This window comes from Contarinia nasturtii, unplaced genomic scaffold (genome assembly GCF_009176525.2).
Source record: "Contarinia nasturtii isolate CC-2019 unplaced genomic scaffold, AAFC_CNas_1.1 Cnas_scaffold_1029, whole genome shotgun sequence".
NCBI classification, from domain to species: Eukaryota; Metazoa; Arthropoda; class Insecta; order Diptera; family Cecidomyiidae; genus Contarinia; species Contarinia nasturtii.
In genome coordinates this window covers 41,852-58,660 of record NW_022198375.1, presented here as the reverse complement: position 1 = coordinate 58,660, position 16,809 = coordinate 41,852, and the positions used below count along the sequence as shown (strand labels likewise).

The window sequence follows — 16,809 nt, the reverse complement described above, 5'->3', positions numbered from 1 at the left end:
TTATACTTTTAGTTGAAGCTTAGCAGCGTTCAAGGAACTAAAAAATTACATTACCCCACAGCATCTTGAAATTCACCATAAAAATCATTTAAAAATGAAGGAAAAATATAATAATTTTTTACTTGTGGAAAGAAAGTTGATCACCAGATGAGATATTTTTTATGAGACAAATTTTAAGCCTTCGTATAGTTTTCATTTAAAATGAATTCGAAAGTAATTTTTGTAATGCAGAATTAGACTGACTATTTGGGTTATTTAAAAAAAAAAATTCTAATGGCATAATTTTGGGGAATATTAAATGATGGGTGGAATAATTGTACTCATTCAAATATTCACAAGAAGCTCAAATTATGACATTAGTAAAAAATTTCAGCGATGAATGGCAAATCCATATGCAAAATTCGAATTCATGAAAAAGTGTTACATTCCATCTTCTTGAATATCAATTATTTATTTGTATACTGTGGAAAAAAGCCTCAACCAAACTTAATGAGAAAAGTGACTGTAATAAATTCTTATTCAAGTTTTAATCTGTTAAAATTAAAGTTCATATTAATAAATTGAATTTTATAGTGTACTTTCTTCATTTTGACTTTATTAAATCGTTCAAACGATGAACTTTTATGTCAAAATACAAATTTCTACAGATTTTTGATTTTTAAAAGAGCAGTATCGAAATTAACTAAATCATCCATCCTAAATATATTTATTTTATAACTTAAAACAATTATAGAATGCGTATCACAATTCCTCTTTTATTTTATTCTGATTATAATTTTTGAACGATAATCAGATAAATAATGCATTTTTCGGATATTGTAAGCTTCCCGTATATATACGAATTAAAATCGTCTGAGATATTCTGCTATTAAACTATTTTCCAAACATTCCTATTAAATTGTGTTCATCTAACTGAATCTTATGTGTATGAGGTTGGCTTGTGTTTTTTTTTAAACAATAGCAACAATTGTTGGTACAAGATGTATCAGAATAAACTAGGCAACTGAAAACCTCGATGTTTTCATATTACTATCCACATATATTTTGTAATCCATTCAAATAGAAATTAAATTCACTATTTAATCTGAGTTTTACCCAATGAATTTGAAGTCAATATTCAACAGAGGTTGAAAATCAAATATAATTGATTAATAAGACAATTGAAAGTGAAAATGTACCTTCGTCGTTGACTGCCTTCCTTTTAGAGATGTATTAGTGTGAGAGTGAGATGGTTTTATCGTAGCTGTGTTTTCCGTTGTTGCAGTTGAAGTAACAGTGGTACTCAAAGGATTAGTTATGTGATCAGCGGGTAATGACTCCGGAACTGTTTGTAATGTTGACCTCATTGTAGTTGACATTTTCTTTTATAATAAAATTCGCGCACACACAATTCAAATTTTTTCAGATTTATTATTTATTTGTTTAATTAACGAAATGAACTTTTAATTTTAAGTTTCTCTTGTTCATTAAACAACTTAGTTTGGAATTATTTCAATATTTCACAAAATATACACGTTTTATTTGGATTATAATATTCAACTCAACACAAATGTATTGTTAAACTTATTCATTTATTTTAAAGAACAATAGTGATGTGATCTTTGGGGACATATAATCCAAGATTTCTACTTCTTTGCGTTCAGCTTACATTGTTTTTTTTTTTAATTATTTTTATTAATATATAACATCTGAACCTGAAAATTAGATAAACAATAATATAAGAAGCGTATATTTTTTGAAACAATTTAGAAAATAAATAATGAATCTAAGATGATAAAAGCATTATATCATATGAAATCTAATTTGTGTTACCACACAAGTAATCAATCTTGACCTATGGTCTTAAATGAAGAAATAAAGAAATTAACTCATTCATGGCAGATCAAAATTTTCTGAACTTAAGTTTGAGAATTGGGACCCTGATCCACATAAATAGAAAAGAAAGTACTAGTGGATGGTTAGTAAAAATATAAACTATCACATCGTTGATATGTCAGATGACGTCGCTGTTTCAGCGACATATCTATTTTGTGTTCATTCCGTTTTGAATGATGGAGCATGCGTATATCAGGTGTTACATTTTTAATTCGCAAAAGTATTGGCGAGGAGCATTTGGATTTTTTTCATTAAATGCATCTTTGTTCGTCTATACATCTTGTACAAAATCTTATTCTTAAGCTGTATTATATGATTTTATAATTATTTCCAGTAGTTATAATCATAAAAAATATTTTTGTTAAACAAATTTACCGTTTATTTATTGCTCGTATTATTCATTAGGAAACAAAAATAATGTACTCATATTAATAAATAATAGAAATTATTTATTATGTCTTTTTATCAATTTTATATATTATAATTGACGAAAAAATATATTACAAACGTAATCAACAAAAATGCCTTCAAAGGGTAATGAACCATACACACAGGGTAAAAAAAAACACTTACAATGTTTGAAATGAAGCACACTTACACAGATAATGGCTGATGGTATGTGTCGTTGGTTAGTTTATGCTCCAATATTGATACATTTTACTTATTGAATGAGTCATACAAAACATTAAAATAACTTTAAATTTTTGTAATTTATTTTTTGCGATTTCAAAAACTGTGTCTATTTTTGACTACTTTCACATGAAGAGAGAACATGAAACTTCTATTCGAGCCAATATTTTTTTAATACATTACACATAACATTAAAACACTATAAACTGTGAAAAACGTATTGATTTTGAATATCTATATATATATATATATATATATATCAATATATATATATATATATATATATATATATATATATTGTATAAATCAGAACAATTCCAATTGAAAATTTATATTTTTCTTGAATTGAATGAATTTTAACAAATAACAAATATTTTCCTCACTTTTATTATAATTTTTTCTTTTAGATTTAAATCACTTTTGCAGGATAATAATATTTTTTTTTGTTTATTACATATAGATAAATTAGAAAAATTCCCTAAAAATGATGAATATAACAATGAGAAAAACTATTGAAGATGTACTCGGAGTTTAACACAGTACACACAACTTTGTCCTATCTCATACTGAGCAGTCAAACTGTTACATTGGCGGCGGCCATCTTTTCACGAACATTTTCGCATTTAAAATCTACCAAGACGCACACATATGCGATCCGTATTTTTCGAGAACTATATGTGCGAGCAGCAACGTTGGAAAAAGGTTGAGTCATATATATATACACACATTCTAAATTGTTTGATTATCTTAGTCTTATATCAAATACAAGCCTGGTACGATGAGATTATTTGAAGCGTCAATACGTCTAATTTATCTCTTTCTCTTTTTTCTGTATGTGTATTTTCAGTCGATGAAGTAGTCGATGTATTCAGTGAAGTTGTCGAGGTGTGATGTTTTGTATGCTCTGTCAACTAAAGTTGCATTCACAGTTGAACTTCCAATATAAATACAACGTTTATATTAAAAAAACGAAAGATCATAACAAATGTTCCATTTATTTCGTTATTATAACACTTTTACTATAATAATTTTTCTTTTTTTCTTTTGTTGGACCAATGTTGGTATAGTTGTCAAAAAAAAATTTCTCCTGTTTTTGATTCAATACCATTTTAAAGTTAAAGATACTTATTAAATTTGTATCAGGAATTAATTTTTATAGATACTCTTATACATATGGTGATTGATTTTAAAATTTTAAATTCAAAATCTGTTATATATTTTCCATAAAATTCTTATGTTCAGAAAAAACTCTTATTAAAAATTCTCCTTCCTCATTTGGTTCAAATGTGGATGGTACAATCAAATAGTGACCCGGAGACAATTTAAAACGGCAACTGACCTCACGCAAGTTTATAAAGGCCGGACTTCGAGCAACCGAAGAATTATATCTGAAAAAATTCATTTTCAGTGGCGTGTTCATAAGATCACGTTCGGTCACGCGATAAATCGCAAATCCAATTGTTAAACAGTCTGAGCCCATATTTCGTCTCGAACGCCGATTTTTCTGCATCAATGCAACAATCAACGTACCTAGAGAAGAATCATAGAGAAAGAAAAAGGAATAATCAAAATAATCGAAATAATGAAAACATATAATGGAAATGTAATTGCAAAAGAAAGTGAATTTATATATAGTTCTCTTAAAGCAATGACCACACATTTGGCATCAACATTGCTTGAAATATAGATTTTCAGGAGTTGAGATCGCAATTCTTTAGAATCTTTAGTTTCTTCCAAAACTATATTTTCTATAATTCCACCATTATCTCTCACTCACTCACCCACTCAACCAGACACACACACTATCTCACATACGCTCTGTTTCCATCATTGGAAATCTTATAGTACATATTAAAATTAATGTATGAATGTGAATGGCAATGAAAATATTAAATAAACGTACACATTCCATCATCGTCATTTTCATCTGGTTTTTCAAGTGTTACAGTATACTGTGGGTTTTGCCAAAACGTCTCTAAATAGTTACGACAACCACCGGCAGTTGCGCCTTGAATCCATTCACCTTCAAAAACTGACATTTCCCAACGCAATTTCGTACCTAAGGCGAGAATCACAAAAGAAAAGATAATACAATTAATTTAAAATAATCGACAAATAATCGAAAATAATCAACAAATAATCGAAAGTAATCAATAAAAATGTGAAATAATTCTGAATGAAATAAGATGTCAGCATCAAACAATTATCTTGAACAAATTGAGACAATTGAACAAATCAAACAATTATCTTGAACAAACCGCTTATCTGCTCTTCGGTTAGTGAGTCAGGACTCAAATTGCAAATTTCAACCCGATCAAAGTATTTCATAAAATCTTGGAAGCTCATATAAAATTCACCGTCATGATCAAAAGTCAAACCGATTCTCTCTTTCTCATGGTCCGGAATATATCGCCACTCTGTAAAAACATTGACACAATGTAAAAATTATAGTTAATATTTCAAAATAGTATCAACATACCAGGTGATGAATCACTCCAAGGTCCGTTCCATTCTGCATCATTTCCCCAAGGATTTCTTATTCGCAACTTGAGGAAATAATATTATTTCAAACATACGCGAATGATAATATCTTATATATGTATATAATGATCACAGCAGACGGCAGATCGAGCGAGTGACGAAACCACATAATTGTGTTAAAAAGTCGACTTGCTACATATTATGGGTGGAATATTTTCGGCATAATTTTGCGGCCATTTGGAAAAACATGTCTTATGGTACCCAGATTCAATATGTGAAAACTTGTGAATCATATTTTCTGCCCAAAGTACATAATATCACGAAGTTTGAAAATTCAATCAAAAAGAAAGATGCATCCGATACAAAATTTTTGGCTCATAAACGAAAAAATTGAAAAAAAAATTATGGGAGGTTACTTTTATTTTCAAGTCGCTGTCTTATATCAAATAGAAAATTGAAAATTCTTGTTTTTGAGATGTGGCGTTTCATAGTGCAAATGTTGCCAAAAATGGCCATATGGTCACTGTGGCACCTAGACTTGAGATACCCAGGACATATGCATATCGTCGGGAAGATCTTAATTGCGATTTCAAAATTTTATGTTGGGGTGGCAAAATTGGCCAAAAACCAAAATGTGATCGTTTGCCTGGACAAATAACGGACATTTTCTCGAAAAAGGCTCCATAGTTTCTTTTGAAAAATTCATCAATTTAAGCAAGTTAAAGATAAAATAATTGACCGTTCACATTATGAATCACAATTTATGTCATTTGGAGCCAAAAAAAATAACCAAAAGTCCATATTTTCATTGTATTTTCAAACTATTAAATTCATGAGATGTTTCGCATCTTTAATTTTGGAAAATGTCATCCAAAAAATTACTGATATCAAAAAAAAAACCTCTGTCAAGGTGAAAAACGATTGAAGATACAAAGAAAATGTGATATCCATTTCGTGACGAAAATAATTGATTGAAATTTTTTCTGTGTAGTGTGAATAAAAACTTTATATACAGTGTACAAAAGAACTGAAACCTGGCTTATTTTCTGAAATCTTTTACCTATGTTCCAATACATCAATCGTTGCGGAAAACCTTCTAGATTAAGAATTTGGAAATTTCGTATATATATGTATACAGGGTGATTCAAAATTCCATGCTAATCTCTCTACCACAGATTCATCAGCTCAAGAGGAGTAAAAAAGTGTATGAGCACTTTTCCCGAATCGGCTGTTTTAGCAGGGTTACAGCCATAGGCCCCTTAGGGTCAAGATTTTCTATTTTCTGGTTGATTTCCATGGACGGTCACCACAGCGGAACATTGTTTTGTTCGAAAGGTCTCTCGGCCCTCTTGAGAATATCACGAAAAAAATTCAAAAAAAGTTTCAGTGGAGACGGTCAAAGTGGGTTGACCAAAAGTGAAAAAAATCATCGAAAATCGAGGAAAATCTTAATTTATCTCGAAAAAACATGTGATAACCTATCTTTTTTATGCCAGAAATCGAAAGAGCATCCAATTTTGGTCCGGTATGCACATTTTCAGATTACAAATTTTTATGGGTATGTCAAAATTTTTAACGGTCCGAAGTGGAGCGACCGAATTTTTTTTTTTTCATTTTTTTGAATCGACTTTTATGGGTCGGTTTTTAGCGCTGATTGTTTGGTTTTACCACCGATCTTACATAATTCGGACCTGAGGAATCTAATGGTGCTAACGGTTTTGACCGATCGATTCGAATTTCACAAGATAATCGGCTTCGAACCTACCCCTAGGAGTGACATTTTAGAGTTTCAATTTTTTTCATTCGATCGGTATGAAAATTAGTATTGGGGGATTTTTGGGTACGGGAAACCCGAATCTGTTATTTATTTTGCAATAAAATTAAGTTTCAACCCATTTTCTATTCAAAAATTTGATTTTTTCCATTTCTTGTTACTTCAGGACATTTTTGTACTGAAAATATTTCAATATATGATTTTATGTGTAAATAAATATCAGATTCGGTTCTCTCGTACCCAAAAACCCCCCAATACCAGTTTTCATACCGATCGAATGAAAAAAGTTGTAACTCCAAAATATCATTCGAAGGGGTAGGTTCGAAGCCAATGATCTTGTGAACTTCGAATCGATCGGTCAAAACTGTTGGCACCATTGAGTTCCTCGGGTCCGAATTATGATTAAGATCGGTGGTAAAACCAGATAATCTGCGTAAAAAACTGACCCAGAAAAGTCGATTCAAAAAAATGAGAAAAAAAATTAAGTTCAACATGTTTAGAGTGAAAATAAAAGACCAACATGAATCATGTTGCTCTTTAATTTTCATCTCAGTTTAGTTGGTCATTTATTTTTACCGATTTCATGATTGAGATTTTTTTATATGAAAGTTTGAGCTCACTTTTATCCTAACCCATTCATTTCTAATGCGCAATAAACAACATGAGATGCGTGCGCCACACAGATATGATGCTATTTAATTTTAAGACGCAATATCCATTCTATACTCATCGGTGGAAGGCAAATACACTTTTTACATTCAATTTAACTGAGGAGTAACTGAACCAAATTTTTTTTTTTATAAAATAAAAAATCTAAAATCGCACCACAGATAACACATGACCAGACTCCCAACTACTCATAACATACAAAAAAGAAACAAAACATCGCTCCAATTAAAGTGTCCCTAAACTAAAGATGTGCCTAAATTTTTACCCAACCACAAAAATTTGGAATCTGAAAATGTGCATACCGGACCAAAATTTGATACTCTTTGGATTTCTGGCATAAAAAAGATAGGTTTATCACATGTTTTTTCGAGATAAATTACGATTTTCCTCGATTTTCGGGGGGATTTGATTTTTCAAAAATTAAAAATTCTCTAATTTGAATACCAAATTTTTGTTTGCTCTTCACTCTTTTGGCGAAAATCCCTAGCAAATTGAAAGAATTTTTCTTGCTCCAAAAAACCCTAGCAAATTCGATTAATTTCGGCGAAAGGTCTCTAACCCTCCCTCGCACATTTCTGATATATAGTGAGCTAACTTTTCAACACACCAAGTTAGATTCGTCACTCGTTGCTCAAAGTGCCGTCCGCTGTGATCTTACCATTTGAATTTTTCCAGAAGTGTTTGGAGTTTCAATCTCTATTGGCTCAACTTTAGTAATTGAATACGCGTGCCTAGGAGAGAATCACAAAAAAAGAAATAATCAACAAATAATCGAAATAATGAAAAAATATAATGAAAATGAAATCGCAAAAGAAATTGTATTTATATATTTAACCCTCTAATGCATACATTTTTCTAGAGCTGAGATTTTTTTTCTAGTTGATTTTGTTGTGATAACACTTAAATTAGTGGTTCAAAAGAAAAGTGCAAAAAACCAAACCCCGCCTTAAGGTAGGGCTATGCATTAAAAATATGTTTGAAAACAATGAAACCATTGATAACAACCTAGTATACTCCACATTTTCTACAATACATTGTAGATTATTCAAAAATTGAAAATTAGAGTCAAATTGCCACTCAAAACATTGTTTGAAGTTGAAAAAATTTGTTATGTTAAATGTCCAATAGACACATTCTCAATAAAAATTACTCAAAAAATTCTATTCAATTTTTGGTATTTTGATACAATTTCTAGTCATTTTAATATATTTGTTTGCCAAAATTGAATAATCTACAAATTTTGTAATTTACACTGTAATTCCATATATGGCATATAATAGGGCCACAGGGTGGCGCATATAATAGGAACATTCTTAGGGGGTGAGAACTTTGAAAAACCCTTTGGGGCCTCCTTTGAAATTTGAGAATAAGAAGTTTTATTCACTTTTTGTGTATTCTATACCGAGCCTCCGAAAGTGCGAAATATTTATACCGTTAAACTGCGTCGCATATCAAAGCGAAACAAAATTCTGTTATTAAAACATGGCAGAACAGTAGCTAGTTATCAGAACAAAACGAAACTTACATATTTTGTGTAATAAAAAGTCAATGTTCTTTATTCCTTTGTTTACAAAATATTGTCTCGCTTTTATATGTAACCGTTTTGAGTCGCGTTTCGATATGCGATCAAACAATAAGTTGTTTTTATTCTAGAGCGTTCAATTGTAGTAGCTATTACAGGGAAGAAAAGTTGACGTTCCTTTCTGAGTGTGTTTCGATTAATGTGTAAAAAACTTTAAAATCAATTATATATTTTAGACAATAATTCATGCACTTCGCCTGAAGAGCTATGCAGTAGTGGGTTAATTTTTTCACGCACTTTCGAGCCTGCAGATAAATATCTTCAAAAAATCCGATTGTCAAATGGGCATAACATGAAAGGCTGATCCTTCGTGGATGTGTTTTAATTCATAAATTTGAAATTTGGTAATTGGAATTGCGATTTTGTGGATTATTTAGTTCCTTCTCGAATTATATTTTCCTAGATTCTAATGATTTCTAATCATCTCTCACTCACTCATTAACTCACCCTTTTATCAAGCCCTTTAAAAATACGCATTTACATATCGTAGAAAGAATAAATAAAAAAGAATCGTATTCAAGATTGATGTTAATGACGTTGACTACTTCTCAGAAATCGTCAAGAAAATGCATTGAAGTCATTAAGCGTTTGTTTTCTTTTTAATTTGGTTTGTTTTGACACGCGTACGTACGTGGTGCATCAACTCTGCATTGAGTTCTTTGCTGAGTGACACGAATTGTGTTCTCATCGAAACAGAACGCTAAAATCATATCGATGACTGTGATCAAATGTTGCATTATTTTTCTATACACTCATAGTATAAATCTGTGAATAAAAATTCACCAAATTAAAACGAAAAAAAAAAACGCTCAATGATTTCAATGCATTTTCTTAACGATATCTGGGAAGTAGCCATTTAGATGTGCTTTACTTCTCGAGTTTCTGCTTCCAACACCTGGGGTGAATCACATAGAAAAGAATGAATATTAATAGAACAGAATGGAAAAATAATTGAAAGAGTAATTGAATAGAATTTTTTAAGTTATTATTATAGCGTGTCCCCTTGGATCTACCAACTAACCGCTTGATCAGGTTCAATTGAGCAAGCCATCATTGAGTTTCGTTCGTAGCCTTTCAACAAAATATTAAATAAATTCGGTGGCGCTTCACTTAAGTCATATATTTCAGTTACGCCACCAGTGAAATCTTCCATAGCCTCGCATGTTGTACCTAAAGTAAAATGTCGAAAATAATGCAATTATACAGAAGTTTTAGAAAAATGAATGGAATACATATAATAATGAATTTTAATATAAGATCTGTCCACGAACACTAACCACGGTTCACTCGTTTGTAGCATTTTTTGATTTACATAAACAAACAATTCGAATATTTAATTTTCTTCGAACAAACAAACGAACGCAATATAATTCTACGAACGAACGAACAATATAAATATATTTCTGTTTCTTAAGTAAGCTCCCTGACAAAGGTTGAGAATAAATAATAACAAATCTCTATATCTTAGTACTATTAAAATTTCAGTCAATCAAGCAAGCTTTTGAAAGAGATCGTCTCCAAAATATACCAATATTCTCCGGAGTACCCCACCATGTCAAAATTTGATCGGATCAAAAAATAATGTACTACTCTGTTCGAAGGGCGGGGGTTTCATTTTTATATTATTTTGACCCCTTCGAACAGGGTCATTCAGGGCGGCCAGCTTACCTCCCTTTAATGATTCGTATGAACCGTATAATTTTGCATAGGCTTTCTCTAGCAACGCGCTCCAAAACTCATTCTGCTCGGTTGAATGCATATATAGCAGCTCTCCGTGATATGTCGGTAGTCGGTCATCAATAACCACATCAATCCATTTACCATATTGCCAAAATCTTGAATAAAATTTTAAATTAGATTTCACATTATTTTTCTACCTTCGAATCGATAGAGAATGACACTCCCAAGTTATTATTATTACTCCCAAGTTATTATTGCATTAATATATTCAAAATGTAAAATTAATATATTGAAAACATACGTATTTTTTCTGTTTGATTTCATTTGCAATGCAATTTTTTTTTCTTTTTTACAAGTAGAAAAAATTACAGCTTGCTGTAAGGAAACTAATATTAAATAAACACCTGAAGTGAAAAATTCCAGCGTAATTTTCTTCAAAATTCTGATCATCCGGAATAACTTGAAAAAACATTTTTGGATCTGCCGTCAGGTTTGACGTTGCCGCTAAAAACCTTGGGTTTGAATTAAATGATTATGTTAGAATAAAACCCCAACTTGAAAATAAGATATATAAAATTGGAACACATCACTTTTAATGCGATTGCACATATATAAAAAACAATGCGTTCCACTTTTATAGATTTTTATTTAAAGTTGGATTTTTGTTATAAGTTTCATTCAAATAACTAACTCACCAGCAGTCCCCAAGTTCCCCTTGTTGTACATCAAATCTTGAATATCCTTCAACAAAAAATTGAGGATCGTCACAAATTTCATGTGGTCTTAACCATTCAATATGACGGTTCATTCGTCGTGAAATTTGCAGAGATGAGTCAGTAGGTTCAAATTCTGGATCTTCAAAAAGCATTTCATTTTCCAAACAATAATTTCGCAAAGTATTGAAATCTTGAAAATCTCCATCTCTTGGTCTTTCATCTAACTGTAATTTACATAAGTTATGTTTGGCAGTACAGTATTCTAGTAAATAATTCCGATTGGAATTATTGTTTACATAAACAAATTCATCAAGAAGACAAAGCATATATCACACTTACATAAGTAAACATTGGAACACATTGTTCCACAAACAACAGTCGACATTGTATTAAATATACTGTACTTGTGTGTGGATTAATATGTACCAATATTTACTATAGTTTAAGAGAACAGCAATATAGCTTTATTTTCTTAATGAATTTGCTTATATAAACAATAATTCCATTGAACTATATGATTCCGATCGGAATTATTTGGCTAGAATCAAGTTAACAAGTGACTTACAAATTTAATGTGCTCCAAACTAGGCAAAATTCTCGGATGCTCAGTTTGTTTTTTCACAACGAGACATTCCTGAATGGCATTTCCGATATATTCACCAGCAGCGTTCACAGCTTCATTTAGAATTTGTTCTCCAGCTTGTCTCAAAAAACCCTACGAATTTTTATTATTTTTACTCTGTTTTTATTATAAAAATAATATTAAATAAAATAATTTTAGTTTATGAAAAACATCGATTTACCTTTATTTGATCCATTCTAATACAAGAGATAAACAAGATATATTTTTTTATAACATGATGTCATCCAAAATAACTTTCAAAATAAAATTTTACCTGAGTACGAGTCTTCGTTCTTTGTTTTAAATGGATACAAGTAATTTTACGCTGGAGTTATTATTATTATGATTAAGCCTTCAGAATATAAATTCACGAATAAGAATTTGTGAATTAGCAAATTAGCATTATTTTTAAATACTTAAACAATATATGCTCCCAGAATGTATTTTCTGTGACACTATCCCTATCGGAATCTCGAATGTCAAACTATTGGTCAGAAAATTGTGTTAAATGATGAAATGTATTTGAAATGTTTGTTGAACGTCGCAACAGCAGCAAATAGAAGAACGATTACAGTGTGTATATATATGTGTCGTTAACTTGTTATTCTTCATCAAAAGAGAAATGCAAATTATATGACCTCAATATTTAAGAAATTAAGATATAGTTTTATAATATTTATTTATTAATAAAAAAAGAAATTTTTCTTTAATATTTAATTTATTATTCACTAATAATTTTTAAAAATTGAATAATTTTAATAATTGAATTGTGTTTTTATATTTCAATACCATATTTAAATGTAAACTTCCAAATGAGTTTAAATAATCTTATTAGTAAGTTAATTTGTATTTAATTCATTTGGATTTATATAAAAATTCAAATTTTTGTTCTCGGCTAAGCAAAAAATGATAAAAAATACAATTTTTTTAAATATGATATTTATTTACAGTGTGTAAATAATTTTAAATTTTATGTTAGCAAACGAATGCATTTTAACAAATATGACCGTCCGAATGTGATATATATTCAGAAAGAATAGAATAAGTAATTCATAAATTCAGAAAGTAGTAGTAAATTATTTGTTCATTTCTTCGGAATTGTAGAAATTCTTTCAATTTAAGTGGGGTTTTTGACCAACATTAATTTTGAATTAAGTTGCGCTTCCACGGTGAGACTCACTGACTGAGTTTATTTTATATAATCCACAATAATTTTTTTATTAACTACACAGAAACAAGTATTCGAGTACGCTTACTCGCACTTGCGGTGTTAGTAGAGGCTTTACCCCTCAAAATGAGTTACGCACTCTATTTAACTCTATTTTTGGTGTTAGTTTCATCAAAGTAAACGCATCACAGTGAAAAAATAGATACATGTGTAGTACATATGACGGACTTAGAAGAAAACAATAACATACAGAACATGTTGCAAATAATACTAATACAAATTTTATGAGAGCAAAAACCAAATATATACATGTGTTTCTTATGTAAGTAGGCTGGTTTTGCATTTGCCTTTTGCGCTGTCTCTTTATATATTTGGTTTTTGCTCTCATAAAATTTGTATTAGTATTATTTGTAACATGTTCTGTATGTTATTGTTTTCTTCTAAGGCCGTCATATGTACGTTGCCGCATGCTTTCAACGAGTTATGTTTCGTTGCGTGCATATGAGTCTGTGTATACGCTAACGAATATGATTGCTAAGTGTATCGTCACATACGTTCGATGAAACTAACACCAAAAATAGAGTAAAATACAGTGCGTTACTCATTTTGAGGGGTAAAGTCTCTACTAACACCGCAAGTGCGAGTAAGCGTACTCGAATACTTGTTACTGTGTATTATTAAGTAAATTAGCTTAATAGAAATGGGGAATGATGCAATCAAAGTGGCCGAACTGAATTAAACTGGATAAAGACATCTTTGACTATAGCACTTAAAGTGATTACAACTTTAAATCTGTTTCCCGAATTGGGAATATAATTCAATATCGAAAAAAAGGGAATTTTCTCGGAAAAATAAAATGCTTCTCATCACCTATCAAAGACATCATCTATCTTACTTTGAACGTCTTTTCGTTAACAAGGGGAGTCAGGAACATTGAATATTCAATCATAATGGTCAAATTCATTGATTTTTTAAATTTAAATCAAGGGTCACAGTAAACTATGCCCTAAATTACTATTTATAAGTCGAATCTCTTATGATTTACCTCATCAAAATTTGGTTAATAATTATCGACTAGTCAGAAGCTACCTGATTATTAACGATTTTCAATTGTCCTTCTGAGGAACAAAAGGATAAATGAAAAGGCAATATTATTCGTTATGAGCTGACGTTTTGAAGTATATTTATGTATAGCTGAGCGTTACTGAAGATTGAAACTAAAACTTAACTAATACATCACACAAGTTAAGGAGTAGGTGTGAATGTATGTTTTAATAGTAATTTTTTTGTTTATTGCATTTTTTTTTTTGAAAATATTCTTAGCTGTTTGAAACCAAGATTTTTTAATTAATTCTCTAAAAACTCAAGAAAAGCACGTGGCACTAATCCATGAACCAATCCTTGTTTTCCGTACATGTAATCATTATTGGGAGGGTTGCATTCAGCAACGAAGATTATCTGTAAAAAATTCCAATAATTCATTTGTTCATAAGTATAATATCGATAGTAGCAATGTATTGGTGTTCATAAATTGCATGTATATATTACTTCCACAGATTCTTTAGACCCTGGCGAGTAAAAAAATATATGAACATTTACCCCAAAAAATATATGTGACGCTTTGTTGTGGAGTTTTCGCCCATGTAACATTTTGGGTCAAAAATCTCTGTACTCGTATAAGTGATATACTAACGGCCGCTGTCCCTGTACACTTCGACAGAAACTTTAATACGCTATGGGATTTTTTTATTTTTCAGTCATCAATTATGCTAGGCTAGTTTATTTATTTATTTCACCGTCTGATCACAGACTGAATTTATCACAAAATTTGTACAATATCGTTTACAATGAAACAATGAAACACTACCCGATCGAATATCCAGCTACCAGTCTTTTCGACTTCGGAGCAGCAGATATCGATTGTGTTCATTGTGTAATCTCTTTCGTCTCCATACATTCTTTAAAATTATCTGTTCACCGATTATTAAATATCAAATTGTCTAATTGAATAATATTATTCCTAAAAATTTCTCTTGATGCCGATTCAAAAAATTGTTCTCGTATTAAATTGAAATTCCTACATGCTACGTAAAATGGCTGATTATGTGCATAGTCCGATGTAAACATTCGTACTCTAATAAGTTCTGTATTTCTCAAATTTCTTTGGTTTACGTTATATTGCTGTCTTGTGTATACAATCTTATCTCTAAGCGAATTTGACAATATTTTACCTAATAACAGATCATAAATTAAAAATATAGAGGCATTTATACGCCGTCTCCAAAGCGGTTGAATATTTAAAACATCACATCTAAACTGATACGGTGGCAATACATAATTCTCATCTCTTTGATATATAAATCTTAATGTCCATATCACAAAATCTTTTTGAATTGATTTTAATACGTTTAATACGTTGGTTTTTTGTTTTTAAAATTGATCTTACAAAATTCGGACACGAGATATTCAATGGTTGAAGGTGAGTAACACGACGATTATCTCTTAAAAAATCCCACAGATGTTGACAAAAAAAAAGAAGAAAAAAATTGGGCAAACTTCCGTAGGCAATCCCCGCAAGAGTCAATTTTATCTACTGTAATTATAGAAGTTCTGATCACAATTGATGCCCTTTCTTGTTTTTCTTGTGGAGGTCACTTTTTGCACAGTGAGAAATATTTGAGTAAGGTTATTCTGATGTTTGAAGTTAGTAGAACGTCTACCCCTCAAAATGAGTTAAAATAGTATTATTTACACCGGTGTATTGGTCTAACATGCGTAAGTCGCCTTCGTCGAATTTTTCCTACTTATTTTTTATAAGGAGCCCCAACCCATACATTTCTGACGAAAATTCCAGGTACATAGTCCGTTGGCGTGTCACTTATCCGAGTACTGAGATTTTTGACGAAGCTTGTGAGGTTATGTGGGCGATAACTCCATAGTGAAGCGTCACAGGGGCGAAAGGAATCTGTGGGATCTTTTTACAAGCACTTCGTGGACTCCCTGTAATTACTTCATTTGCAGTGAGGCTCAATTCTGTGCTATCTTTAGCGTCGTATGAGCACAGAACTCTAGCTCGGCGATGCATGGGAATATCGTTTTCTTTCTTCGTTGTTTCATCATGCATCTCAATTGGTATATATGCTCCGAGACTACTGAAATTTTTCAAAAGAGAAAACGAATTGTCACAAATACTCAAAATCCTAGGGGTTAGACACCGTTTGAAAATGAAGAATATACATCAAATCCTCGATTCTCGCTATTCCGACGATTCCCAAAAATTCAATGATCTAGTTTATATTCTGTTTGTACAGTATATGCACAAGGATATCATTTAATTTCAATCTTAAACATTGAAATTCAATATTTTTTGTAATTTTGAGAAATTTAAATTGAAAACTAATACAATTTAATAAAAACTAACACACATTTAACATTTTAATTTTTAATAACTACATGTTTTGTATAACTCTCAAAATACGACCATCGAACTTATATCTGCATTGACGGTTTTATAAATGAACTTATTTATATTCATAAGTCGTACAGCAATTAATAAATTAAAATTATAATTTTAGTCCATAAATTTGATACCAATTATAAAAAAAAATATTT

The 16,809-nt window shown here is 30.6% G+C and overlaps 2 protein-coding genes across 11 annotated transcripts in view; both read right to left on the bottom strand.

Moving 5' to 3' along the window:
- The window catches only part of LOC116343483 (serine/threonine-protein kinase MARK2-like), a 35,176-nt gene extending 32,103 nt beyond the window's left edge, over nucleotides 1–3,073 (bottom strand). For 2 of the 9 annotated variants that reach the window (XM_031771541.1, XM_031771542.1), the window contains exons 1-3: nucleotides 2,889–3,072; nucleotides 2,474–2,711; nucleotides 1,179–1,694 (exon numbers count right to left, since the gene is read on the bottom strand). Coding sequence is in view for 1 of the 9 variants with exons in the window: in XM_031771547.1 (XP_031627407.1) it covers nucleotides 1,179–1,358 (180 nt within the window). In the remaining 8 variants the exon portion in view is untranslated. Of the gene's footprint in view, nucleotides 1–1,178; nucleotides 1,695–2,448; nucleotides 2,712–2,888 lie in introns of all 9 variants that reach the window. The other 7 variants (XM_031771545.1, XM_031771546.1, XM_031771538.1 and 4 more) reach the window with 6 other exon arrangements.
- Nucleotides 3,074–3,481: 408 nt separating this feature from the next.
- Nucleotides 3,482–12,633, bottom strand: LOC116343485 (calpain-A). 2 transcript variants are annotated; one of them, XM_031771549.1, is made up of 14 exons: nucleotides 12,304–12,633; nucleotides 12,211–12,226; nucleotides 11,973–12,122; nucleotides 11,387–11,631; nucleotides 11,096–11,203; nucleotides 10,680–10,846; nucleotides 10,033–10,181; nucleotides 9,883–9,906; nucleotides 9,459–9,472; nucleotides 8,088–8,160; nucleotides 4,985–5,051; nucleotides 4,764–4,922; nucleotides 4,409–4,564; nucleotides 3,716–4,035 (listed from the first exon to the last, which is right to left on the bottom strand). In XM_031771549.1, the coding sequence occupies exons 2-14, from the start codon at nucleotides 12,223–12,225 to the stop codon at nucleotides 3,716–3,718; spliced, it is 1,647 nt and encodes a 548-aa protein (XP_031627409.1). In that variant the 5' UTR covers nucleotide 12,226; nucleotides 12,304–12,633. The 2 variants fall into 2 exon arrangements, with proteins under 2 accessions (XP_031627410.1, XP_031627409.1); XM_031771550.1 differs by lacking the exon at nucleotides 12,304–12,633 and having other exon boundaries at nucleotides 3,482–4,035; nucleotides 12,211–12,225.
- Between the last annotated feature and the right edge of the window lie 4,176 nt (nucleotides 12,634–16,809).

Coding starts and splice junctions, on each gene's coding strand:
- LOC116343485 (XM_031771549.1), bottom strand. Junction 11,204..11,386: donor GGGGAACTTGGGGACTGCTG/GTGAGTTAGTTA, acceptor TTCAAACCCAAG/GTTTTTAGCGGCAACGTCAA. Junction 4,036..4,408: donor AAATGACGATGATGGAATGT/GTACGTTTATTT, acceptor ATTCTTCTCTAG/GTACGTTGATTGTTGCATTG.